Consider the following 27,184-nt stretch of genomic DNA (forward strand, 5'->3'; position numbering starts at 1 on the left):
AAACGATACTGAAGTGAAAGAGTTTCATTGGATTAAATGACTTTACACAGGATATGTAGGCTTAGATCGACCCATCATAAATAATAATCATCCACAAAATTGTGTCAATACTTCATCCTTGTTACAAACGTCTTCAAATGCGCTCAATTCAACCAGCACCCATCAGCGTATATGTACTGTATATATATATAATGATGAAACGTCTGAATTATATATTAAAAATGTATAGTTATATGTTTCCATACGCTTGGCTAACCGTCAGGCACACATTTGCTGGTCGAAAAAAAAACTGGTGGAAGAAAACGAAAGCCGCCCAGTCAGCTCGGATGCAAACAGGCCGTCACAATGGAGAACAAACAAGGCAAACTTTATACCTGGCCCTATTAGAGCCGCGCTGCTGTTTGCTCGCGCGCTTCTCATATTTGCCTTTCTGGGATCTCAAAAAAGCGTCGGTGCACGTGAGACGATAGATGAGGCTGTTTTATTCAGAATGGCAAGCAAACGACGACTGCTAGTTAAGGAACGGCGATAATTTAAAAGCTAACGAGCCTGCTGTTTTGAATCGAGATGTTTTTAGTGTGAGAAAGCGTATTAAAGATTAGGTGCAGTTTTCCTAATCTGGGTACCAATATATTATGCGCCCCAGATCGCAAGTTTGGAATCGGTATCAAACGGTTCACCTTTTTGGCTTGAAAGACCAAAAAGGCCTATACTGACTTTAACAAAACAATTAAAGGTGAAGGAATGTGTAGAAATCCAACTTAGGCAACTTATTGTTTCGCATGTCATATAGCTCATCGACAAAAATCAAATACTATAGTTATCTCACAGCTCACGCGATGTGGGACTTAAGCTAACAGGTAATTAAAAGGATAAATGTACATTCTTAACGAATATATTTGCACAGTTTTGTATTATTGCTGGTTTTATAGGATAGCAACAGATTAGATGTTGAAACTCATGAGCAAAGTCGACACGCTATTTAGACGTCAAAGGATGGGTTTAGCTAAAATTTATATCATTGGTCACGGGTTACGCATTTGCCGCCTATAAAAATATGTTAGGGATGCTTAGTAAAGGAAAACTCGCACAGTCAGCCATCGTCAGATAAGATCTAGAAATGGTGTAAGACTTTAGATATCAAATAGAGAGTATTTTTAAAATGTTTTCCACTGTTGTCATACCACACATTTGGCAAAGTTATGGTGTTCTTATACAACGGTTTACGATTAATCTAGGTTTAGACTTATAGTTTTACCATTTCTTCCCGTCCTATGCATTTTAAATGTTGACTGTATTATGCTGCTTTCGAGTACGCTGTAACGCGTTGTAAAGGTATCGAGTCTGCTGTCAGGATTTATAAGCTATAAAGGGAATTATACCTTTAAAGCGTTGTTATATATAGAGAGAGTAGACTTACACTTTGTTTCGTCATATATGTTGGCAAATATATCAGTGACTGTAACATATTTCGCATCAGTGTATCTCTATCCATATTTACCATGGGGCATTTTCTTACATACAGTGTATACTCTACATGTGATTCCGTTTTATAATCGCGATAATTTCTTTGTTTGTTAACGTTATAATTTCCTTCTAATCCTGTATACCGAGGGCACATCTACATCAATGACGTCAATAACTGGTAAGTAAACAGGGAGGCGCCCTAGACCCAAGTTCCGCGATTTTACGAGCCGTGACCAGTCCTACACACATACATACCGGCTCCGTACACTGCCTATAAGCCACCGGCGAACCACAACCCACACTTTCGACGGCTTTTGCGTTTTAAAATTATTACACTGAATGAGACTTTGGTTAAATCGGATAAGAAAGATATCCGTAATTTTTTACACTTTTTCGCCGATTTTTGCGTCGGCAGTGGGCCCCTTATTCTCTTGGACAGCGAAAACTAGGCAGGTTAAAATTTTTTATAACATAGGGTGCGTGGACTATTTATTTGTGGAAAAATATGCTGTCTGGTACAACGACCGATCAATAAGTCAACCTGGAGGTATTTGCGACACAACTACAAGCAGCCTTGAGTTAATTGTTCCAAACCACTCAGTTCAAGAAAAGTCATTTTTCCAAGGTTGCCCATACGAAAGTATAGTTAACAAGTTGCGTTATTGGCATTAACGCAAAAAGGGCTTAGTACTGGATGTAGGGCGTTTGATTTGCGTTTCGTTGGCCTATGTTTACATTCGTTCCTTAGTCGACCGCCAATGTTTGTCAAGACGCACCGTATACACCTTTGCAGTGTCGCGCATACAACGACGCACACTCACTCACTCACGTCATCGACATATCGCTTATATTTCCTTCGCACACCTGAAAACGCAGGTTAATGATTAAGTCGAAGATTGCATTATCACGGTGCTTGGCACCTCGCGAGCCCTCATACGTTCCAATGGCACATGACCAACAATAAGTCAAATGGCGGATAAGCGTTAAGCATCTATCTCCCCCGAGTTAGCCCTTTATGTGAGGTACTATGGCAACGTTTTCCTTCTAAATTCGAACCTGTATAACGTTAGAACCAACGTTTTTGCAGAACTTTTAAAAAATAGGTTGCCATGTAATATTCCGGAAACTGTTTTAAAATATAAAAAGTTACAGCGTTACAATTACAATAAATAATCAGGACATTATGCATGCTAAGTACCTGGTTAAACCTGTAGTTCGTAGTTTACCAATCAGGGTTACTAGTTATATGTTCTCAAGGCAACAACTTATCGTGGTCTCCCGACTTTAACTGACAAATGAGGCAAATAACAACGTTACATATAAAAAAATCTGTTTAATATTTAGTCCCAAATCGTTAAAGCCTAAAAAGAAAGTGACAGTCTTTTCATGGTAGCATGAGATTTGAAAAGCGCTAACGTACATTAATGCGACCCGTGGTTCCAATTAGACATATAGGTCTCTCCTGAATGGCCCAACTAGTCTCAAACCGCAAGAGGGCACAAGACGCATAACCCAGCCGTAAACGTTAACCATTCCAAGATCATAGTAAACTGTAGATGTATTTTACAATTAACAAGTACCGTTTATTATCGTTGAAGCTGAGTTTCTTGACAGCCTTTTGGTCCCTTTCGGTCTCCTTCCAGCACTTTACATCGATATCAAACCGTACGATTAAACTGAGTTTGTTTTAAGTGAGCTTTCCCTATCCACAGATCGCATCGTAATTCCAAAGAGATTCGCCGGTCACCCTTCGCCGCCCACCTTGTTACGTCACAACAACAACGCCTTCACAATCGACAACCACGGCAGCGAACTGGCCTCGACCATGATTTCAGCCAATCAGCAATCGCCCGGCGAGCCCGGCGCCGCCTCGCCAGCCAATCAGCAGTCGTCGCCCGGCCAGCGCGAGCCGCTTTCCAACAATCCGGCCAAGGAGGCGATCCTGCTTGAACTTTGCAAAACAACCGGCTACACCCTGAAACAGGTTTGGCAAATCAACAACAAATTGTCTATCATCCCATACAGATTTTATAATTACCACACATATAATTACCCTAAACTATTTTCGACTGCCAGGAACGAGCCTTAAATACGACAATTTCTGTATGATTTAGTGTTCAGATAAAGTATGTGTTGTAAAATTTAATTATGGTTTATACTAAGTTGTGTGTTTTGATTTTGCTTCTCCACTTCCAAAACTAAGTAATCAAGGAAAATGTGTTTGTAAGAGACGTTTTACGGGTTCTTTAGCTCGTTATAAGAAAGGTTTCGTTCTATAATGTAAATGCAGAGCAAAAGGGTAGCCATTTCGCAGCACGATAGGTATTGAACTCGCACTTCGAAAACAACTTGCATTAAATGTGGCGCACACAACAAGAGACATCACAATATGTTTGAGTTCTAGGTCATACAGTCGCGACATTTTAGATTGAAAATAGGCCGGTCAGTCATTTGTATTTAACAAAATCGTAACAACAGGTGCCTTCGTAACCGGTTTACCGTAAGAATTCGACAACAGTTCGCTTCCGTTTTTCAGGAAAACGGCCAGCGCAAGTACGGCGGTCCGCCACCGGGCTGGGATGACGTCATACCGGGAAAGGGCTGCGAGATTTTTGTCGGCAAGCTTCCACGCGACTTGTACGAGGACGAGCTCGTTCCCGTGCTTGAAAGATGCGGAAGGTAAGAAGAAAACGATCATTAATAGGAAGGAGCTTTGGGAACCTACCGTAAAGGCTTCCGTTTGCTATTCACTGCTTCGATGAGGCGTTGAGCTAATCAAAGTTGAAATTTTAAAAATCCGAGTTCAATACATGAAGATTAGTTGAGGGAAATTTATTATGACTTATTGACATCATCGGTTGCTCAACCTAATTTTCCGACCTAAATTGTTTACTTTACACTACAGTAACTGATGATTCCTCTCAGTTTAAATCAGGGCTGGGGAGCCGGAGCTGGAGCCCGGAGCCGGAGCCCGGAGCCATTGTTATTATTTTTGTGGAGCCGGAGCCGGAGCCGGAGCCGGAGCCATTTTTATTATTTTTGTGGAGCTGGAGCTGGAGCCGGAGCCCTTTTTATTATTTTTGTGGAGCTTGAGCCATTTTTCAATTTGTGGTGCTAAAGCTAAGAAATTATATTTTGTTCCATCTTCAACGTTAGTAGCCAAAAGCAATTTTTAAAACTTGCCATTGAATAAGTGACTGGTGGCACCGGAGCTGGAGCCGGAGTCATTGGGTGTGTGTTTGATGGCTCCGGAGCTGGAGCCGGAGCCAAAGGATATAAGTTTTACTACTCCGGAGCTGGAGCCGGAGCCAAAGGATTGAGGTTTACGACTCCGGAGCTGGAGCCGGAGCCATTTAATAATTGCCTGATGGCTCCGGAGCTGGAGCCGGAGCTAATGCTATTTTACGGTGGCTCCCCAGCCCTGGTTTAAATATGTATTGCTTTGGGTTTAGATTATATAGACAAAGATCCTGTATTTTACTGGGATTTTTGAACTTAAAGTTTTCTACTTGAATCTTTATTTTAGAAAAAAACGTACGAACGAAACTTAAGGATACAGTGGCTGCGATTGACGGCATTTACGCAAGCACGTGAATGCGTTCTCCTTAAGGCTTCGTGCAGCCGTTATATGTCTTTAGACAAAATTGACGTTACGTGACATGCCCAAGGTTTAAAATGCCCAACCTAAAAATCAAACATCCCGAACTCGAATTAGTGTAAAACGTAGGGCGTCACTGTTGGGGAAAATACATTAAAAACTATATAAATTTAAGTGCTCCTGGGATATGTTAACGCACGTGAGGCGTATAACATTTTTCGCCATATGGTAGGTATTTTACCGGCTTGTCGAACATTTTATGATAAAAAAATGATTTATTTTGTCCTCAATGTAACAACAAAATTAAATTCTTTAGACAAAGTGTTTTTACTCATATTTTTGTCGGGAAGCGTTGTTGTTTGGTCATGCGTAAAAATCAAGCAAAAAAAGTAAAATCAAGCAAAATTGAAATCCAAATAAACCTTCGTCGTGAGTCACAAAGGCAAATAAATCGCGATTGGTGAACGAGATCAAAAGTTCAATCGACAAAGCTGGCGACTGTTTGCTCGAATTCCCATATATGAGCTGTTATTCATCTCTTTTCTAAATGCATGGCGCCTAGTTAACGAAATCATAAGGTATACGTGACCAAGCACAATGAATATAGGGGAAAGGTGACAGGCTTAATTCCAAGGATAGTGTAAGTATTTTTGTTTTTTAAAACAGCCTATTACCTAATAGAAAAGTGAATATATTGTATAGTTAAAAGCATGCTGGCTAATACATCTGTATATAGGGTTTACTATACTCATTCTAAAGTTTTCAAAACATCTTTGAAGTCGCCAGCTTTACCACATTTTTAAGTTTAAGTCGCCAGGTATAAAGTTGTCATCACCCATGCCAACCCCTTTAACACACACTCGCATCAATAACCCTACTTCTTCTTATCGCGATTGTAACGGGTGCGTTTACTTAAACGATTAAAAACCCTTGTTTAAGGTGCCAGCAGCTATCAGCAAGAGGAAAGAGCTATTTATCATCGATTGCCTTCCTAATTACAATGTGTTACACATTAATTTAACCGCAAAGCGAGGAATCTAATGACAAACGACCAAACGTATGGCAAACAATAATTTTACGAAACCGCAAAAGTATTTCTTAGGCTAAGGCGTTCCAAACTGTGCGTCGCAAAAAGGTTTAGGGGTCGCCGGTAATTCTACTTCAGGTTCGCAAATCTATTTGACATGTTATTTATGATTTACATTTCGTTCCTTTTAAAATGCAAATGGCAATACTAATAAAAAACACGAAACATGGTATAAACTAATAAATGCGTGCTGAAGCAGACCACAAGATTATTTTACTGGAAGGATCGCGAAAAATGGTAACATACTAAACGGGTCGCAGCCCGAAAAGTTTGGCATCCCTGGTTTAAGCAATTGCCAGAAACAAAAGCTTCCAAACCAGTTTGTCGTGTGATTTTTCTTTCTGATTCCCTGTAATGCTGAGTGAAACATTTTCACTAAACAGTGCCGACCGTCTCTTGATTGGCTAAAACCACCTGAAACTCAGCAACATTTGCTAAGTTTGCTCAAGCTGTTCTTCGCATAGCTAAGCAGTTTTGGGGTCGTTAAAAATAGTCCGTCGCTTGGCGGCGTGCGAACGATTGCAAAGTTCTGCGGGTGGAAAGCGAGCGCGAAACACGCATGCTGACCAACTCTGAAGCCAACTTTTTGAGCGCTTTATCTTGCAATGACGCTGCAAAAACGCAACACAAAAGGACAAAAAGGTTGGCAACAGGTGTCCACACAGATGACACGGCATTACAAAATTTAAAGAGAAAATAGTGACTCGGAGCCATCAATAATTACATCTACAATCGCCCTACTAACATTTATTTTCCATGCGTCCTGTTTTTTCACCGAAATATGTCCCGAAGTTTGGCGTTAAAACATTATTCGACAAGCTTGTCGAAGTTTGCGTAGTAGAAAAAATAATTTTATTGTTCGAAGTTTTTTTTAAGCGCAATGATTTCTCCTATTCAGAAATGGCGCTACTATTTAACAGTAAAGGCATTTTTCCTTTAATCTACTCTCAAAAACATGTGTGCGAGCGATTTTAGAAGTTTAGTTTATTATAGGCTCATTTCACGAGCCGCTATACACGATGTTTCCTGGTTTTAAGACTCCGCTGCTGGGTAATTATTGACCGATCACATGCAGGCCGATAAAGCGCAATCCATCGGACTCTAAAAAAGCGCGCTGTGTCTATATGCGCACTGCTCAAACATCGCCGGGGCGAAAGAGCGCAGTCGAGATTTACGATGGCAAACTTTGAACTCTGATGCGGCCGTGCCTCCGATAAGGGATTCGTGATTGTAAAAAGGGGCCCGCTGTTTTTTTGCGACGTGCTCTTTTGCCCTGTCATCATCGCGATTGCTTTGTGTGCTCGTGCATTAGACGGCGTATAATGTGCCTTTATCGGGTATGTTTGACTTTGGACGAAAACAATCGGTTGTTTTTCACGGGAAAAATTATGGACACGCAGTTTAGCTGCTAAACGCACAAAGGAATGGCATCTCTTTTGGTGATATATTTAAACACTACTTTAACGTAACTTACCTAAAAAGATATTGTTTACAGCCGTGGTCGGCAAACGCCGGTCCGCGAGGAATTGGTTACCGGTCCGTAGCAGGGTTGTAAGATTAAAATTTTGTTGAAAAACGAACTTAAATATCCTTATTTTGAGAAGCTGGTAAGAATATAGGAATTGTTAATTATGTTATACCAGTTAATTTAAGAAAAAAACGTAAAGGCCTAAAAGTTTTATTAAAATAAGCCGAGGGCTGGGTTAAACTAAATTGTTTGGCTGGCCCGATGCCGCTCGCGGGTTTCAGTAAGTTCAATAATTCTTAGATGGGAGCATCTCTTTGCGGCAAAACAAGCATAAAGTTTGCATTGAAGGTTGTAATAAATTTCCTTTCCTGAACATTTGTTTTTTTTTCAAGGCCGGTCTGCGACAAAATTTTAGTTTTTAACCGATCCGCAGTGCAAAAAAGGTTTCCGACCCCTGGTTTACAGAGCAAATTTTTATGACCAAAAATGCGTTTATAAAACAATTAATGCAACTTTCCCGAAAATTTCCATCGTTTTCCGATCACCATAAGACTTTTTTTGCATATCAATCAGTTAATGCATATAGCATTGTAGTTAAAAATACACACGGGGCTTGGGATGAGCTTCATTAAGTTGTCAAGATAAACGACTGCAATACTCAAACTTTTTATAACCAAAAAACACGTTTCATTTCAACCACAAGTGTCAGGATTTTGACAAAATCAATAAAACGTAGGCGAAATATTTTTAATAAAAAGTGGTCATGCTAATAAAACACTTTTCTAATTGAAGCACAAGTTAAGGAAACACAGCTTTTAACTAACGTATAAGGCAGTGTTTCTCAACCCCTGGTTCGCAAACCGAAATGGGGAACCCGTTTGATTTGGTTGGGTCGCCGACCGCTGTAGTTTGATATGGTTAGACCAATAAATGCTTCCAAATAAGATTTCGCAAATTTTGAGAAAATTGTAATAATGTATTATCTTCGCTTTTGTTAACTTTAAGCTACAGGTTCGGTAAAGAGGATTGAATGGCCAAAGCTCCCTTGTTACACTTAAGCTTATAATTAAGTCGCCACGAAAAATAAAAAGGTTGATAAACCCTGGTGTATTCAATTTCCGTCCAAGAGTATACAGTAAAATTCTACGTATAAAAACTTGCGGGAATTAGGCGAAGGCAAGATTAAACGCTGCGAAAACGGCCTACTATACTCACGTGCTTGAGCCACTCTCTATGTAGTTTGCACACGTAAAATGTTCAAAAACGGCAATATATTCGACTCTGAGCAGCGCTGGCACTCGAGACACGACACTGTGGACTGTGACATGTGTTCCACAGGCGATTCGGGCGCCCGGAGGCTTGTCACACCTGGGCCACTACACGAGTCGGTCCACACCCAGGCACACAGGCGCGAAATTTGCCCACGCTTGCAGTTTCTTTTGCGCAAACATTGTAAAACGCCACGCCGCTGTGTGGTGCTGGTATAAGTGCTTACGAGCGGAGCTCCACGTTTATCTTTAAACAGCCTTTTTATTGCAAATACATTATCTTGTATTGGACTCGAGGGTCATAGGGGCGTTTTGGTTCACGAATTATTTACAGCGATATCTTTTACAGGATGGATAACTTCGTATATATAACCAAGTGACCAAATCTGTCATTGTTTATTGATATAAAACAATTACATACACAAACCCACTATTACATCAGCAGCTATAGTCTATAAAAATATAAATATATAAGCGGATATTACGGCAGCGCCCTAAGTAAACCAACTCCTTCGTCGCGAATTTGGGGTTCTGTGGACCAAAAAGCGCGCCAATCAAACAAACTAACATTTTTTGCCCACAGGATCTTCGAGGTGCGTCTTATGATGGACTTCAACGGCAACAACCGTGGATTCGCCTTCGTCAAGTACTGCGCCCAGGATGAGGCCAAGCGGGCTTTGCGCGAGCTGAACAACTTCGAAATCAGAAAGGGGAGGTTGCTCGGCGTTTGCAAGAGCGTCGACAACTGCCGGTAATCATTAACTTTTTCAGCCAGTTGGGAAACGATTATTTTGCTGCGCGATTAACGGCTGTGGGTTTAACGAGGCTGTAGCAAGTTTAACGATCTTTTTGCAACGCTTTTACGCCCATTGAACCCAACCTTTTAGCACCCAACCCCGTTCGACCGAATACCTCCGCTACCGAGCAGAAAAATGGCGTATACTTGCATGTTATATATGCGCTGCGTTTTAGTTACCCTAAGAATGCGCATTGATTTCTAAATCCTTTTTTTCTGAAAAACTAAATTCTATCGGAAATGTTCAGTTTAATAAAAGAAAGAGAACACATCAAATAATTAAATAGCCTATATCTAAATTGAACACTTAAATTTGATTCAGCAAAATAGTAGCTTTTGTCGCGCGAATAAACTACATAGAAGCTTTAAAAAACAAGGCTTGAAAGCTAAATACGCCGTGTCACCTGTATTGCAAAATAAAACTGAAACTCATATCGGAAAGACTACATTTTTTTAATTAAAGGTTAAGTCAAAGAATCAGTATTCCGTGTATATCATTAATAAAGCGCTACACCTGAAGTATAGCCTACAATTATTCCAGCTAAGCTGTGTAAACCACTTAATAAAATAACGGCACCGTTTAACTTGAGCAATAAATCAAAAAGCTTGGAAGCAAATTAATAAATCATTTTACCGCTAGGTTATTCGTCGGGGGAATCCCCAAGACCAAGCAGAAGGAGGAAATTTTGGTCGAAATGCAGAAGGTCACGGAGGGGGTGGTCGACGTCATCGTTTACCCCTCCGCGGCCGACAAAGCGAAAAACAGGGGTTTCGCCTTCGTCGAATACCAGGACCACCACACAGCAGCGATGGCAAGAAGGTAAACCGAAAGTGCTTAGCGCTATATGGACAACAACTTTCGCTGTGGTAGTTGTGGATTAATGTTTAACTATACACAAACCGGGAGCAACTAGCGAGATCAAAACGTTTAGTCTGGAGCCAGTTTTTGTTTAGTAAAAATTTTATAACCCTTCACTTTTCATAGCGAAACAAAGAACGTTTCTTGTTTTCGGCGCTCATTGTATTGTGTAACCAAGGTTAAATGTCGTTTTGTAATATAATCCATATTCTCATATCGAATACCTAAAAGTAAAATTTATATTGATTTACCACTTGTGACTTACCCCCAGTTAGGGAAACTCTGAATTATTTTTAAAGCGTTTTTAAAATATTTGCAAAAAACATAAAATTATTAGTTTAATGGTGAAAATAACGGCCCGAATAGACGTTAAAAGCGACATGCTTTATTTTCAAACGTTTCGGCAATTTCTAATGCCATCATCAGTGATATGAAGGCCACATCGGTTGCACCCGTTTATACATAAAATTATTTGTTGTGCAAGTTAAGACGCAAATACTGTACCTTAACATAATCAGTTTGTCTGATGAATAGTGATCCAACAGTAAATTAGTTTACGGAAAGACGCCGTCCCAGACCGTTCCTGCTTACTTTCGTCATACTATAGTGCTGGGACAACGACCAACAACTTTAAACTTCCTATGGTTCCTTTGCAGAAAGCTGATGCACACACGTCCCCAGATCTGGGGTCACCCGATTGCAGTCGACTGGGCCGAACCTGAGGTTGAGGTTGACGAGGACGTGATGGCCACGGTCAAGATTCTCTACGTGCGCAACCTGATGTTGAACACCACCGAGGAACAGCTGGAACGGGTAAGTGGAATTCGATTCACGCCGTCGCCCTTACAAGTCCCAGCCTGTAAACGGAGAAAGTTGTGTTGACCCTTTTGTACAATTTTAAACCTTTATTTTAGTTGTTTTTTCCTGGCCATAGGTTGGGGGCTTTGTTGCCAATCGCGAAGATTTTTTTGCTGTATATATCCTAATTAAAATTTATAATGTTATTTTCAATAAAAGAAAGTTCAACTTAAAAATAAGATAAATATATTTTTTTCCTCAAAAACACAACAACATGTGCCATGTTTATCTGAAGACAAATTTACTTCGCGTGAACGATATTTAGTTCAAAGCCCAAACGCACTAAATAAAATCATGCGCGGAATATTGACCGCAAAAATGGGCCAAACACGTGCCTATAGCCCTATAGGAACATTTAAAATCCACAATTGGTCCTAAAAAACGCCAAACTTTAACTTTTGACTCGCCCATGTGCAGGAATTCACAGCCATCGTGCCCGCCAGCTCCATCGAGCGGGTGAAAAAGATCCGCGACTACGGCTTCATCCACTTTAACACGAGGGAAAACGCCGTCAAGTGCATGAAGGCTCTCAACGGCAAACTGCTGGACGGGGCGCCAATGGAGGTGACCCTAGCCAAGCCGGTCGACCGGGAGACTTACGTCAGGTTGGAAACGTTAGCTATATATTTTCAAGTATCACATACTTACTGTACCTGAAGGGGGTCTTCAACCGTGATCCCTTAAGGGTAATATCCTGCCAATTTTACCCGGGTTGAAACCGAGGGTTTTTCTTGGAGGGGGGGGGGCTGTAAAATACTAAAATTATTACTATATTTACACTGGGACTTTACCTGCACCATAAACAAAAAAGCGGAAATGTCGGCCTTCTGCCGATGCGCAGTTTAACTCTGGCCTTACCTCCAAGTGGCGACACCGTCTCCTTATGGGAGAATGGCTGTCCTGAGGACTGGGTCTAAGCAATACTGACATCTCGGGCATTCTTTACCTACTTTTGGGTCAATGGGAAGAAAAGGCCACTGCACCTTCATCACAATGTTACATTTACTTTCTTTTAGATAGTAAAAGAAAAAAAAAAATTCAGACAATTCGGTTTCAGTACAACATCACGCTGCGAAAGCCTTATTCATACTCACTAAAAATACCGTTACAACAATTACTGAAACAATTTAAAATACTTGACCTCAGGAACACATGAATATTTCTATATAAGGTTAGCAAGCTAACAGTTGCGATTTTAAACCATAAGTGCTAACTTCTATATTTGGAGAAAGATTTGCACGGTCTAGTCACAAGGCGCTTTGTAAACGAGTTCACCCTAAATAGATGTGGTTGTCAAACTTTCAAAAACAAAGGAAAAACCCATACAAACAAGACCTAACGCTATTCAAAAACGTTTAAATATGTTACCGCATCAGTTTTTCCTAAAGAAGTTCTTAAAATAACTATAAAAACGAAAGTCCCTGATACACAAATGAACAAGTTTAGGTCACGGTCGGAGCGATTTACGCCGTAAAATTTACTGCTCTATCGCATTTGCAGAAACACCTAGTAATCAAATTCAGCAATCAACCTGGCTAAGGTGTATTATTATTTGGAAAGCAAATATAAAAAATATATAAACAAGACAAGCTAGTTGTGAAATAAATGTCTACCGGTATTCGATTTATTTTTGGTTTTGTTTTAACGAAAACTACTAATTTACAAAGTTTGTAATTCATTCAACGATCTGCTAACTCAGCCCACTTCAAACATACATTCTAACTAAAACAAACACTTGCTAAGCATGAAAAATTCTTAAGAGGGTCCCCAGCTAAAGCCAGTCTATAGCATATATTGCAAAAACCAAGAAACTAATAAAGCCGACTTGCGCAGATACACACGCGCTGCCAACCGAGCACCGATGGAGAGTGCAGAGACAATAGCAGCAACCTACCCTGGTATCATCGCCACGTCGTACGATCCAAGACTGGACCCGGCAGCCGCAGCAGCAGCCGTCTATTCTTACGCAGGTATAAGTACCTAAATGAAGAGGGCAGCTCGAGCTATTTGTGTCCGATCTAATTTGGCTTTGTGCTTGTGCTGTTCTGGTTTTCAGAGCTTCGTTATTAGCTTGAATTTTTGATCATAATTGAACGTCTTAAATAGACGACTTTATTTATGATCAAAAATTTCAAGCGATGTCGTACTTAAACATGCCATTGAAATCTTTTTTGAAATGCATTCAAGGAGTTGGCGAGATGGCCTGGTGAAACAGGGACATGGCCTGATAAAAAGTAACTTTCTCCTTTATCAAAATTCAAAACGCCGTTTTCAACCGTTTCGGTTTATTTTACCAATGCTGAAAACTCAAACATAACGTTTCCGCAGGAACTCCTCTTTACTACGGAGGTCTCCCGTACGCCACAGCCGCCCTGCCCGCTTTGCCGCCTGGTTCGAGGTACGCGGTGCCGCCGGCCATGCGGGGCGGAATCAGCCACTTCCCGACCCTCGGGGTGCCCCAGATTGGTTCCGCCGGGGTCCCACTCGGAATTCCCGGCGCCACAACTGGCGTGGCGGGCGCCCAGGGACGCGGCGGCGCCGCTGTGAGGGGTCGCAGTCGAGTGGCCGGAGCTCGCGCCGTGACAGGGCGCAATCTGCTGAACGTCGGCCGTGGGTATGCATCCGCCGCTGAGGTCTCCTTAGTTGGTGGAGAACCGCAGGTGTGCAATCATATGTGAATCAATACAATCTTCGTAATATGTTCTTACCAAATGTATAAGATCCTATATACCCAATCGTCAATTTGTTTTGCCGACTTGTCGTGCCAGCCGAATAGCGTTGTTCACGGAGCCCCTTTTGAGCCTGTATCCAAGCACCTTTCCGGCATCAGCTAGAGCCCAACGAAATCGGTTTTGGCGTTGTGGCGTTAACTAGCTCTTGCATTGGATAGAGAGCTTAGGCAATGTCTGCCAAAAGGGCCTTCACATTTGCCTCTTGAAGGAAAGGCACCTTGTACACCGGTAAAGTTTAGACGTGAAGAAGAATAATTTCGTGAACTTGGACGAGCCAATGTTCATGCCTGCCTCGTAATTCGAAACAAACACGTATAATTCTACATATGCCTTGAAACCTTCTTTCCATTCTACTTCGGTGATATAATTTAGAAAGAAAAAAAATTGAACCAAAATAATTGTGACTTGCTTCACACTGACAATTGTACCAGGACAAAAAACAATTTCAAATTACGCTTTAGAAATGAAATAATGCAAGTATAATAGCATTCTGAAACTGTCTTTAATTTAATTAAGTAATAACTATATGGTGACAATTTTGCGATTCCGTTCAAATTGTGATGAAATTCGTAGTTGTGTATAATTTTGCGTAGCTAATTTGTCTCCGATCTAATTTGGCTTTGCTGTTGTGCTATTCTGGTTTTTACAGCTTCGTTATTAACTATAGCTTAATTTTTTGGTAAGTTTGATAACAACGCTAGAATGTTATGGATTTATAGTAATGATATGTCTCAGTAACGTACAGCAAAACAATTCGATAGCAGAAACGTTTTTTTCATATGAGCGCAAACTTTGTTTAATTTTAAATCGCAGTAAAGAAAATTTGAGTGGACATAGTTAGCAAGTCACCTTTTCAATTTTAAAAATCCATTCCCTGTCGTCCACCAGGTTCCAGACGACCTACTACAACCACTACAAGCGACCACTATGGCAGCCTCCGCCGCAAGTAAGTTCAAATGGTTGGGCACATCTAGAAAACAAGGTTGTCCAACTTCATCAAACTTAAAAAAAATACGCACCACTTAACACGTAACGAAGTTAACAGTCGGCTATACTGCCAAACAAGGTAATACTTAATTAAAACAAATATTGGTAAGACATTGTGTGGACAGTATGCAAACCCAGCATGTCTAACTCCCTGTTTTGCTGTAATTCTAATACTAATGTAAAAACAAGATCCATAGAAAAATTGAGAATCTCTGGAGGAACACTTGTGTGTCGCTACGCACAGTTCAAATACCACACATAAGCAAGATCATGAAAACTGTATCTTGATGTTTGTCCTAATTTTAACTATGATGTTATAAAAACAGGTTCTTGCACCGAGCAAAATAAAAATATGTTTTAAACCTGCCTATTAGGTAGGTTTAAAACATGTATAGACATTAGGCAATAGACTTATTCTCATTGCAAAAAGCAGGTCTAAAAGACAATATTAAAGTTTCAGAAAGAAAATCGAACAAAATCACCTGTAAATGGTGATAGATAGTCATCTGTGTTATTTCAAAAAAGTAAAGGCACGTCTATCCGCGAAATCGATGACGTGTCAGTGACGTAACCTATGTGTGATTTTCTCGCGCTTCCGCTGCAGGTAACGTCGGTGCTACCGGGGCCGGGCGAGAGATACGACTTACTGCCAGGTATGGAGCTCACCCCTATCAGCCCGCATTCGCTCAAACCCAGCAACATGCAGAAATCGCCAACCCTGGTACGTGAAGGACGATTGGTCAGAGTTAGACGTCTAAATCCACATGCGGATATCGTTAAAGCTTAACTGTCGGGGTTTGAAAGCGCATGCGTTAGGCATGTCACTTTAATGATACTTCGGCGATAAAAAATAGAAACATTATAATGCAGTATAGACCAGGCTGCCGAGTCGGATAAAAACAACCTGAGTACTATTCCGCCTGAAAAAGAAATGAAGTCCGGCGCTAAATCTACTTTCTGTATTTCAGCAATTTACCTACGTAAATAGAGTGGACATTCACTCATAAGGATGTCATACAACTAGCCACTCACAATACGAGGTTGGAAAATATTCCACCATATGCCATTTTCCATAATTACAATTTACAGTTTGTGACCTGATCGGTTTCGTATTTTTTACTGCGCATGCGCCCGTCGGACTCTTACGTATAGACTTTCTTCCGAAAACAAAGAAAAAAAAGTCCCACTCGAAAAGCATACGTGATATAGACAAACGTTAATTTTTCCGAAATTTTTTAAACAACAATGACAATTAAGTCGCAAGTTAAAAGTATTATGTCGCTCTTGTTGACAGTAACGTAGAGGTAAATGCAAAAATGAATTACGTGATCCATTCGTAAAAGGCCATAAACAATATATTTCTCTTATCTGGTTTAAAACACAAAATGTGCACATTAGTTGGTTCGGTTAATAGTAAATCCCCACCTAAAGCTACACAAAATAAAGAAAGGCGAGCACGACAATGAAATAATGAAAAACCTGGCAATAATCTATTTTTTTATAGCTGTTGGGGGAATATTGCACGAGAACGGGTCTGGGGAAGCCGGAATACAAACTGCATTCAACCGTTGGCCAGAATGGCCGCCAACTTTTCTTGTACCGGGTAATAACATATGCTTGTCTATACTTAAATATTTGGCCCAAACAGTGATATATAGTGTTGTATTACTTAGGAATTTAAGATACACGTTTCCACTCAAAACCGTTTGTAGTATAATGTTAGGATTAATATTTTTTGGAAATGACACTCAAAGAGAACATCTTTAGTTCAACAAACGAACAACATAATGGCCTATATTGCTGTTTGGTTAAATATAGTTTACAAAATCAACATACGTTTAAAAACATCAGTTTAAACGTGACAACACAAACTGCATCGCCATTTTAACTACAAGTCAAAAACTTAAGCTTGTTGGTAAAACAGGTAGCGCTGCCAGTCTTGGACAACCAGCAGCCTTCCCCGGTAACTTCACAGCAGCCGCAGCAGCAGCAGCAGCCGCAGCAGCAGGAACAGTTCAGCCAGCAGCAGTCCCAGCAGCAGGGCAGCCCGCCGTTGCCCCAGCCATCCTCGGAGGCCAGCAACCCCAGCCTGTACACCCCTACCAAATTGTCTACTTCTCTTGAGGTGGCCAAGGAAATCGCCGCCGAGCACGTGCTTAACGTTCTCAACGTCGAAGATCCCAACAACAACAATTGCAACTCGGACAGCGGCAGCAACGAAAACGAAGCGGCCGTTTACGTGAACGCCGACTTGGCCAACAACATCTCCGGCATGAGTATCCGCAGCCCAGAAGTAAACGGTTACAGGCAAGCCGTGTATAACGGTGTTGACTCCGGTCAGGCTGTATACACGTCTGGCTATCCAATGTACAACGGATTCGCTGCCATGACTTCCGCTGGCAACGACGTGTACACCCAATACTAGGGATCCTGTAAAAAAATCGAACAACCTCACCTGCGTACTAAATATAATGAAGCGTTAATGTCTGCAATACTTTTTCGCTGTTAAGCAACCTTTACGCTTGCTGCTTTTCTGTGTTCAACTGGAAACCTTTTGTCGAAACTTTGCAATTACTGAAATCGACTTGCTCAGAGTCCTTTTCTCGTGTACAAAGCTGCTTTCAACGAATCGAATGTGCCTTAGGGTGACTTGTAAATACGTGGCTTGTGCTTGCTGCCTAATTAGGGCCATGATCTGTTGCGAAAGTTTGTTGTGTTTATCGCGTTACTGTGCAGTTCCACGTTTTATCAGGTCCGCTGTTTTAAACATAAATAACTTTTTATCAGCAGTGTTTGGTTGACTGTTACGTCACTGACAAAAGGGTTCTCAAACTCTTACTTATGCCAAATATGTGTGGCCTTGTTATATTCATTTCGTCTGTCTTTTGTAGTATGATCGATTGACCGGGATAATTGGGACAATTGATACAATTTATTTATTCGCGTATATAAGAATTTGGTGCTAATGAAACTACGAATGCGAACAATTATGTGGTTAGGGTAAGTTCCAAACTATTGCCATTTTTTTCTATAGTTTATTTCTTTTACTTTTTCTTCACATTTCACATAGATGTAACCGTTTGGGTTTTCTGCATCCTTCAAATCAGTGTAATCAACAAAAATTTGGGCTGCGTATATTCGCAACCTATATCTGAGTGTTCAAATGAATCGACGAATTTTGTCTCAACGTTATAATAAGTGTCCTTGTGCTCTGTGGATCGTCATTGATTGTAATCTCCGTAAATGTAATGGGTGCTATGTTGTACGGCATATTTTGTGATTTGCGTTGTAATCGGTTGTAAATTTGCTAATTGATAAAGTTGCAAAACCCAAAACTTTGTGCTGGGCATAGTACTGTTCTTAGTCAGATAAAGATGATTGCATTTTTCCAGAAGTCTTAATTATTTGTCAGAATGCACAGTAAAACATATCTGGCCTTTTACGCAATCAATCAAACATTTCAAAGCATATCTTATCACGGAAAGCGAAGGCAATTCATTTTGCGCAAACGACTTAAGTTAGGTGAAGTATAAAATGAAGCAGAAGTTTTTTTTTTTGTTATAAAATGAAGCAGCCGTTTTTTTTTTTTGTTATAAAATGAAGCAGCCGTTTTTTTTTGTTATAAAATGAAGCAGCCGTTTCATTGGTTTGCTTTGGTTTATCATAATCTGGCAAAATTCACGTTATAGTATCCTTCATTAACTTTGCAGAGCAAAAAATCCAAGATATAGTTAGTTGAGTCAATGAGTTGACTTAAGTCACTCTTATCAAACACCTGACTTGACTTAAGTCTTTAGGACAAATAACTTTTTGCGTTTATTTTTGTTTTAGTTCAGTTATTGAGTTAAAATTTTCAGTAAACAACGCTTTATTTTATGACAAGAACACGACTTAATTGTTCTAAATATGACTTGACTTGGGCAACTGATAACATGGTTATTTTACAATTGACCTGGCTAGGGCCTTTTCATTCCAAAATTACTTGTTTACAACACTGACAATCCCTGTAACAAAAAGCAATAAGAACATCACAAATCCATTTAAAAAGTTTTAAATGGCTGAAATATAGCTAAACTGGGCACCTTCGTTTTCCAGTTGGGGGTTGCAAGTTCAGTCCGGGCGTCATTCGAGCAGTTCTGCTGTACCGTTTTTTGCTTTTACAAAGGTTATGTCTAAAAATTAGCAGAATTAAGTCAGGCACTCTGACGCTTTGTAATACCGTGCGACTTTCCTGAGAAGTCCAAACAAAAACAATATATATGTAACGTTCGATAACCCAAAGTGATAAGTTAAAAGTAGCCTATAACAAACTCGAAAAGCATAGGAGATTAGCGCCTTTAACTATACGCCCACGGTTACCGACCATTGTAACAAAGCCGAGCAGCGTGGACCTTATGCATATACGTTTGAAACCAATGCAGTCTTACTAAAAAACAAAATCCAAGATCCAACGACTTTTTAGGCGGGGCTGGGAATATCCAAAATTGGAAAGCTAAGGAAAGGGTTTACAATGCTTCGCTCTGGTTGCCTTGAATACTTGTCCATGTGTCTTTTGTCGTTTTGAATATATTTCTGTAGGTATGCCGCCGCAAGTAGGCTAAAAAGGTTGCGGGCACTTGTTAGAACAACGCACTATACGCAATCGTTTATTGAACTGTTCAGAATAAATTCGGGAGCAGCAACGTACATGAACAATTGAACATAATATTTATCTATTATTCAAAAAGCAAGTTTTAATGACTGTGAGAAATAAAAATACCGATAACCAATTTAAAAGAGTAAGAAGCAATATGTTTTTAAACGCGTTACTACGATTTTGCACTTTTGGTGGAACAAAGCTTTTCAATTTATTTATTGCTTTTTAATTTATTTGTAGAAATCCATATCTTGGTTGTCTTTCTTCATCTGTGTTTTGTAGGCCTTCTCAAAGTCCTTGGCCAGCACGATATATCGGTTCTCACGCACCGCCAACATACCAGCCTCCTGGCAAATCGCGTTGATATCGGCGCCGGAGATTTTGTCCGGACGGGCAACATCTGCAGAAACAGGTTTTTTGTTGTTTAAATATTTAAATTAAGGCCCAAAACAAACCAGTGCCATTTTTACAGAAAACCTAACAATGGAATTATTGTGGAAAACGGCTAAAAGCTTCCCAGCCTTGTAAAGTTAGAAATCTAGAAAGTATGCCTTTAATGTAATGATATAGGGTTTATGTTTTAATTTTATCGCAAAATGACATAAAGACATACAAATATTTTACAAAACTGTGCGCTATTCAAATATATTTTAGTTAACCCAAATTAAAGGTCACCAGGTAAAACCAATGTTATGGGAAGTTTACGACTCAGGGTAATTGAGATAAATCCACGACGAGCTACGTCGAGAGAAGGTATACCGTATATTCCTTCCTAAATCTAGATTATTAAAAAAGAGTATGCAGTTCTAAAAACTCGAAGGTGTGTAGTTTGGCAATAAATGCTTGAAAGTCTAAAAACATTTTTGTACGTTAATTTGCTTGAAAAGCACAAACTGAGCTTCACTTTTATGGTTCGTTTAAAAGTAAGGGTGACGTGTGCATAAGTAATCTGGTTACGCAGAGCTCGAAATCTTGGTGCGTCCTTCATCGCACAATAATTTCGTTTGAAACTCATTTGGGAAACAAAATGCTTATTTATAAGGCATAATATCCTCTGACGTGAATTCGGAATCATTGTTACAAAAACACTACGGTGATGGATTTTGAATTCACGTTAGAAACAATCAAATAAACAAATAAACAAATAAAGAGCATTGAAACTTCTATCATTGGGTGCGTCACAAACCAAAAAAAAAAATTTCGAAAGGTGTCGCAATAAAAAAGTTTGAGTACCACTGTGCACACTGTTACGTGTTTATCAACACTTAAACACCCAAATTAATTAATTGCCATAAGCCAAATCTTAGAGTTCATATTAATATTAAGTTATCTTACGAATTTTTAAATAGGGCTTTAGATTACGCGTTTCAGCTTTCGTTTGCCAAATATGTTCTTCAGTTACATAATATCATATTTGATGATGCAAAGTTTTCCGTGTTGTTGTGTGTAAAATTTCTGAGTTTTCCTGCTTCAGTTCGCTTCGTTTCAAACTTGACATGTAACCTTTTAATCTCGTAATCTATAACTGTCAGTCTTGCGGGTGGTTTTCTCACGTTCTGCAAAACAAGCAACTTGTTTCGCTGGCGTCTGACTCCCGGTGCAAATTGGCCTTAGAATGGCCGCTGTAATGCCTAGCCATGTTTTCAGAGTGCCGGCCAGTCTTATTGGCCAAATATGACGTAACTTTCGTGTTCTTTTTCTTCCTACGTATTGGCTATATACACGTCGTTTCTTAGCTGTTTTGAGCTTTTCTCTAGAGAAGTCTTTTGCGAAGTTTTAGCCGACAGTCAAAATAACGTTCACTAATGCTATTTGATAACGTTTTAATTCGTTGTAACAATATACTTTTGATTGGAATTTTAGTTGTGGTTATGACAGGTAGCATATCTGACCAGAAACCTTTGCAAACAACAAGAACTCGCGCGTTTGCGTCCCGCCGGGCAACTGTATGGGGTCAGGGGTCAGACCCCAGTGAGCAGGTCGCGGCGGGGGCGCAACACACACTCAAAAAGGACAAGGCAACTCACAATCTTCGAGGTCGACCTCGTCGCTGAGGTTCATCTTGCCGGTGATGGTGGAGAAGATGAGGCGCTTCTGGCGGCGATCCGGAAGAGGAAACTCGATCTTCCGATCCAGGCGCCCCGGCCGCAAGAGGGCAGGATCGAGCGTGTCGGCGCGGTTTGTCGCCATTATCACCTGCGCAGTTAATACGCTGATAAATTACAAGCTTTTGTAAGTGTTAAACTATTAAAGTTGGTAAACTAATTGGATTACGAACAATAATTCAACTATAAAATAATAAAAACGAAACATATGGCAAGCAGATTGTTTTATGTAAAAAAATGTAGATATATAACTCAATTTTATAAAAATTGCTGCAATATCTTAATCTTATCACGCTAAATTTTGTATTATTTTTATTTTATGCTCTATATTTCGTTTAAAATGTTACCTTAACGTTAACAGTCTGGTCGAATCCATCCATTTGATTGAGTAACTCCAAGAGAATTCTTTGGACTTCTCTGTCAGCTGCAAAAAATGTGTTGATTACATTACTCTTGGATACTGGAAGAACATGTATGTATAACATCCAGATTTTCGTAAAGACACACAAATTGTAGAAGCAAAACATTCTTTATGTGTACATCACGGGTTAATGACAATTATACATCACGGCTAATGCCAAATACGTTCGCAAACCTACCCCCAGTTTGGGCATCAAATCGTTTAGTTGCAATGGCATCGATTTCATCAATGAATATGATTGAGGGAGAGTTTTCCTTTGCTAATCTGTGAATCATAGAAAAAACAGACAATTTTACGGACGTTAGAAATGTGTTGTAAAATTGAAACGTGACGTAAAATTGACTTTATTGTGTTTAACACTGAAATGTTGACATTAGCATGAGCATACAAACTAAACTTGAAGTTTCGACATGTAAGTCTTTTACACTTAGGAACTGTAATCGGTAAAAGTGTTTATTGTTAGTGGCATATATTAGAAAACTATAAAACATTGCAAAAATTACACAAATAATTACCTAAATACATCCCTGACCATCCTTGGTCCTTCGCCCAGGTACTTTTGTACGAACTCAGAGCCAACAACTCGGATAAAAGAGGCGGTGGTGTGGTGGGCAACTGCCTTGGCCAGCATCGTTTTGCCGCAACCTGGTGGCCCAAACATGAGTACGCCTCTTGGCGGGTCAATTCCGATCTGGGAAAAATATGATCATGTTAAAAGGTTTTTGCTTTTTTTAAACACTTCAAAGTTTAATGTGAACAGTAGGTGTAAGCTGATGCCAATTTAAGCTGGCCTGGAACAAAATGTTTTTGTTACCCCAAGAAACTGCCAAGAATTATGGAAAGCAAGTATCACTTTTAAAGTACATATTAGTAACGTTCAGTATGGCAGAATGCTGGCGACTTGGCGACTATGTCGGCCGAAGAATCAGCTAGAAAACCGAAGAAATTTTTTTTTTTCGTTGAAAATTTTTTTTCCAAAATACCTTGTGGTTGTTTCCACACATATTTAATCACACATATTTTTGAAAAGCGGAAATATGTAATAATGAATAACATTACACACTACAATTGGCATAAATTAGTTTAGTTACGTCATTTTGAAAAAAGTTACGGTAGTGTGAAGCACTTTGTTTAGTGAGAAAAAGCCATCCAGTGTAAGGCATACAGACTGTTTATTATTTTAAAAAGTACACACTTTTGATCATACTATTGTTACGTGTTGGCAGTTTTACTTTGAATTGGCAAGTACTTCTGTATTGAATTGATTTCCTGTATATTGAGTTCCCCATTCCTGTTAAATGTAGAGGTATAACATTCGCACCGGCATATTAAGGATGTACCAGGCTATGCTTCTCCCCCTAAGGCCTAAAGCATATTTTTGGTTGTTTAATTACGCAAATGACCTTTAGCGTGGTTTTACTAGGTTTATGTGTCTTTGTTTTCAACAAATCTATCCCAAAGGTAATATGCATATTATGGGGCATGTTGCACTGTGACTGCGACAATTTCTATTAAATTTTGTTATAAATATCATTATTTCGAGCAATATAAATTGGAAATTTATCCAAAGAATTTTTTTTCGTGCTTTTCAATCTGGTTTTGAGCAGCACGTTTTCACACAAGTTTGCCTGAAAACAGCTTATCTATGTAACACTTTTAAAGCAAGAAAAGCAGAATTGTACGTACACCCTCAGACCCCAGGTTGTACATTCACATGTCCCTTATGTATTTGTTAATGACTTAATCTCACAAAATTTTATGCGCCTTCGGCGCTACGTTTTGTTGTCTAATTTACTTATTAATAACCTTATTTATCGCCAAAAAATGGCAAGGTTCATACTTTCCTTAGGCGCACACATCATTAAAGTTTAGGGGCGCAACCAAAAACCGAAGAATTTTCGCCAAAAATGCTTGTCACCAGAAGGCTGGTAAGATTCTGCCAGCCTGGTAACGTTTAAGCCAACTATCAGTAAAGCAATTTAAAAAATCATTTCATAAAAACATAGCATATTAGGAATTTGAATAATGTTGAGAATGATGATCAAACCTGGGCTTACGGAATCAAACTGAAACCTAAATGTTAAATTAAATGCATTACCTGCTTGTAAAGCTCAAAGTGTGTCAACGGCAGTTCCACCGCTTCTTTTACTTCTTGCTTTTGAATATCCATACCACCAATATCAGAGTAAGCCACATCAGGCTTTTCATCTGAAACAATACAAATCAATTGAAATATATTTGTATATATAGAAGTGATTTGTTGAAGAAATAAAGTAATTTTCAATCTCAACTTTTAAGGAAGTTTAAAAGTGTTACGACTTTAGGGTAAGCATGAATTAAATAAATTAAATTATTATAATGTATTTTTCTCTCCATTGTTTTAGAGAGCTGTTTGCCTTACTGCCTTATCCCTAAAGCTGTATGCATAACACTAATATTTTAATTAAGTAAGAGAGAGATATCAATACTGACAACATGCAGTTCAAACCAACCTGCAGATAACATTGTGATGCTGCTGTCAGCTTCTGGTGGCAGAATGTTAACAAGAGCATTGCTGTGCTTGTGCAGCGCAACTGATGAGTTTGGCTTCAGCAATTCTCTGAAAAGAAAAATATTAACTATTACCGAATGTCACTTAACCAAAGCTGGTCATGTCTTCTTAACACAGATATATCACATAAATAAAAACAGTATGTAGTAAAACAGCCAAATTGACAGTATAAAAACAATTATTTGTGTTTTACCATTTTTACAAACTTTTTAAAAAAATAAAAATTTGCACTACTTCACATACTCATCACTATAAAAGCTCCTACAAATACAGAAGTGCAAATTATCAAGACCTGTCAATAGTGCTGAGAATTCGGACATAGTAGTTTGATCCTGTGGTTGAACCAACAATTGCATTGTTCTGGTCCACTGCTTCCAGAAATTGACCAATCACCAGGGGGATGCTCTGAATGCGTTTTACTTCCTCCTGTGCGTGAAGATATTCCTTGCGTAGATTCTTCATCTCATCTAAAAACAAATTATTGCATTTAACTCATATTGATCACCATATTTTAAATTATATGTTAATTATGAAATAATTTATAATTAACCTCCACAATGACAATCAACCCAAGGTACAGAAATGAAATCGTCAACTTTTTTCATGAAAAAGTCAATCAATGTCATGTTTAAGTGGCACAATAATTTAACAGTAACAATTTAACACCCATACAATTTAAAGCTGCACAAAAACGTTTCTAATATAAAATTAAACTGGTTATATTAAGTTTTATATATTAAGGTTAAGTTGTTCAACAGATCAAAGCAGCAAAACTTTATCTCGGATCAAACCTTTAATGTATTCTTCTTGCACCTCAAGAAATTCCAGCTGTTTTTGCAATTTCTTGTATTTTGTGTAAAAATCTTCAATCTTGTCAATTTCTGTTGTACTGAGCATGGATTGGACAGTACCAGGCCGCGACTGATCCTGAATGGAGGTCTATTCAAATATATAAATCAATTTGTTTAAAAATTATCACATTGGTTTACTTTGTATATTATCAGTTTTACATTGCTTGATTTTTGAAAGATGCTATTCACACGTTCAACAAAGTAGTTGAATTAAACAAAATAAACATTAACAGTGTATGCAAGTGACAGATTGAAAACTTCTGTTATTGTGCAGTGTGCATGCTTATGCAACTTAAAATTGTACTGTTGTATTCAAGTCAATGCAAAAGATTGTATGTCTGTAACTTTTGGTCCACTAAATTAAAGGCGCTCTTTCACTATTGTACGTGAAAAGTTATGCAAAAAATAATAATACCGCATACCACAACGCATATTGTTTGGGTTAGGGTGCGGGTTAGCGTTTGGGTGAGGGTGGGTCAAGTAATATTATGTTTATTATTAATAATAACCCTTGACCCACCCTTACCCAAACGCTAACCCGCACCCTAACCCAAACCATATGCGCTGTGGTATGCGGTATTATTATTATTTTTTTTTTTGCATAACTTTTCACGTACAATAGTGAAAGAGCGCCAAATTAAATACTACAGAAAATCAACTGAAGTTCACAGGTAATTCATTTTAGGATTGGGGATGTGGGAAAACAGTCACTTTATTGGTGATGTGTCTGTTTATTTGCTTTATTTACCATGACCATATTTGTTAAGCATACCAGTTCAAATTGCCTCTTTACATCGCATATGTTTTTATTTAGATTTTTAATAATCCACACTAAGGCACTTATGGCACACACAGTGTTTTTAACACACCTCTTCTTGTTAGCTACAAAACGAGTGGAAGGTTACTTACCGGTCGATTCGTTATTCCTATTTCCTCCATTTCTTACGTTTTAGTAAATGAACTATTTGAAATTATAAATTTGCTTTCACTTTGCCTTCGCAAAACAATGACGCATATCTTTTTCACGTTTCTGTCGCTTGTTGAAAGTCGCTTTATTTCTTGTCGCGTGTAGCGAACATCATTAAATATTTGAATCTTTATAATAAAGGTAAGGCTATTATATGTCATTTTAAAGAGAATATGTCCCATTTCAAAGATATTTATTGGTATTCAATGAAGCTGAAAGACACCAAAATGTCCTACGTTATTATCTTTACAATTTCTGGCATATCTTTTGAAGATAATTTATGTGAGTTATCGAAATGAAAATTTCAAATGACTTTTTGGTAACAGAATAAGTTTAATATCTTTTTATCGATAATAATCTGCCTATTAAAATTGCCCGTTTTATGTGTCATTTTTTCAGTTACATTTGTTGAATAAGCGTTTAATCCAAAAAGAGGTGATACGAAATCTCTATTTGCCATGTTCTTTGTTGTTGTTTTTTCGACCAAATCGTCTTCTTTTGGAGAGATGAAAATTTGGTCGGCCAAATCAAGC

The 27,184-nt window shown here is 39.0% G+C and overlaps 2 protein-coding genes across 3 annotated transcripts; one reads left to right on the top strand and one right to left on the bottom strand.

Annotated features, from left to right (window-relative positions):
• Positions 1-1,629: 1,629 nt before the first annotated feature.
• Positions 1,630-17,545, top strand: LOC146137779 (APOBEC1 complementation factor-like). The gene is made up of 13 exons (XM_083394441.1): positions 1,630-1,645; positions 3,180-3,451; positions 4,004-4,146; positions 9,472-9,639; positions 10,325-10,504; positions 11,200-11,356; positions 11,819-12,006; positions 13,235-13,371; positions 13,730-14,015; positions 15,022-15,079; positions 15,725-15,841; positions 16,625-16,723; positions 17,045-17,545. The coding sequence occupies exons 1-13, from the start codon at positions 1,630-1,632 to the stop codon at positions 17,543-17,545; spliced, it is 2,322 nt and encodes a 773-aa protein (XP_083250567.1).
• A 2,205-nt stretch (positions 17,546-19,750) lies between these two features.
• LOC146137780 (26S proteasome regulatory subunit 6B) lies at positions 19,751-26,735 on the bottom strand. Of its 2 annotated transcripts, none has more exons than XM_083394814.1 (10): positions 26,594-26,735; positions 25,625-25,772; positions 25,126-25,300; positions 24,775-24,881; positions 24,381-24,490; positions 22,798-22,973; positions 22,461-22,546; positions 22,209-22,285; positions 21,784-21,952; positions 19,751-20,156 (listed from the first exon to the last, which is right to left on the bottom strand). In XM_083394814.1, exons 1-10 carry the CDS (start codon positions 26,621-26,623, stop codon positions 19,987-19,989), a joined length of 1,248 nt encoding a protein of 415 aa, XP_083250940.1. In that variant the 5' UTR covers positions 26,624-26,735; the 3' UTR covers positions 19,751-19,986. The 2 variants fall into 2 exon arrangements, with proteins under 2 accessions (XP_083250940.1, XP_083250941.1); XM_083394815.1 differs by having other exon boundaries at positions 25,625-25,760; positions 26,594-26,684.
• Positions 26,736-27,184: the final 449 nt, after the last annotated feature.

The sequence above is a fragment of the Ascidiella aspersa genome, chromosome 7 (genome assembly GCF_963924565.1).
Source record: "Ascidiella aspersa chromosome 7, kaAscAspe10.2, whole genome shotgun sequence".
NCBI classification, from domain to species: Eukaryota; Metazoa; Chordata; class Ascidiacea; order Phlebobranchia; family Ascidiidae; genus Ascidiella; species Ascidiella aspersa.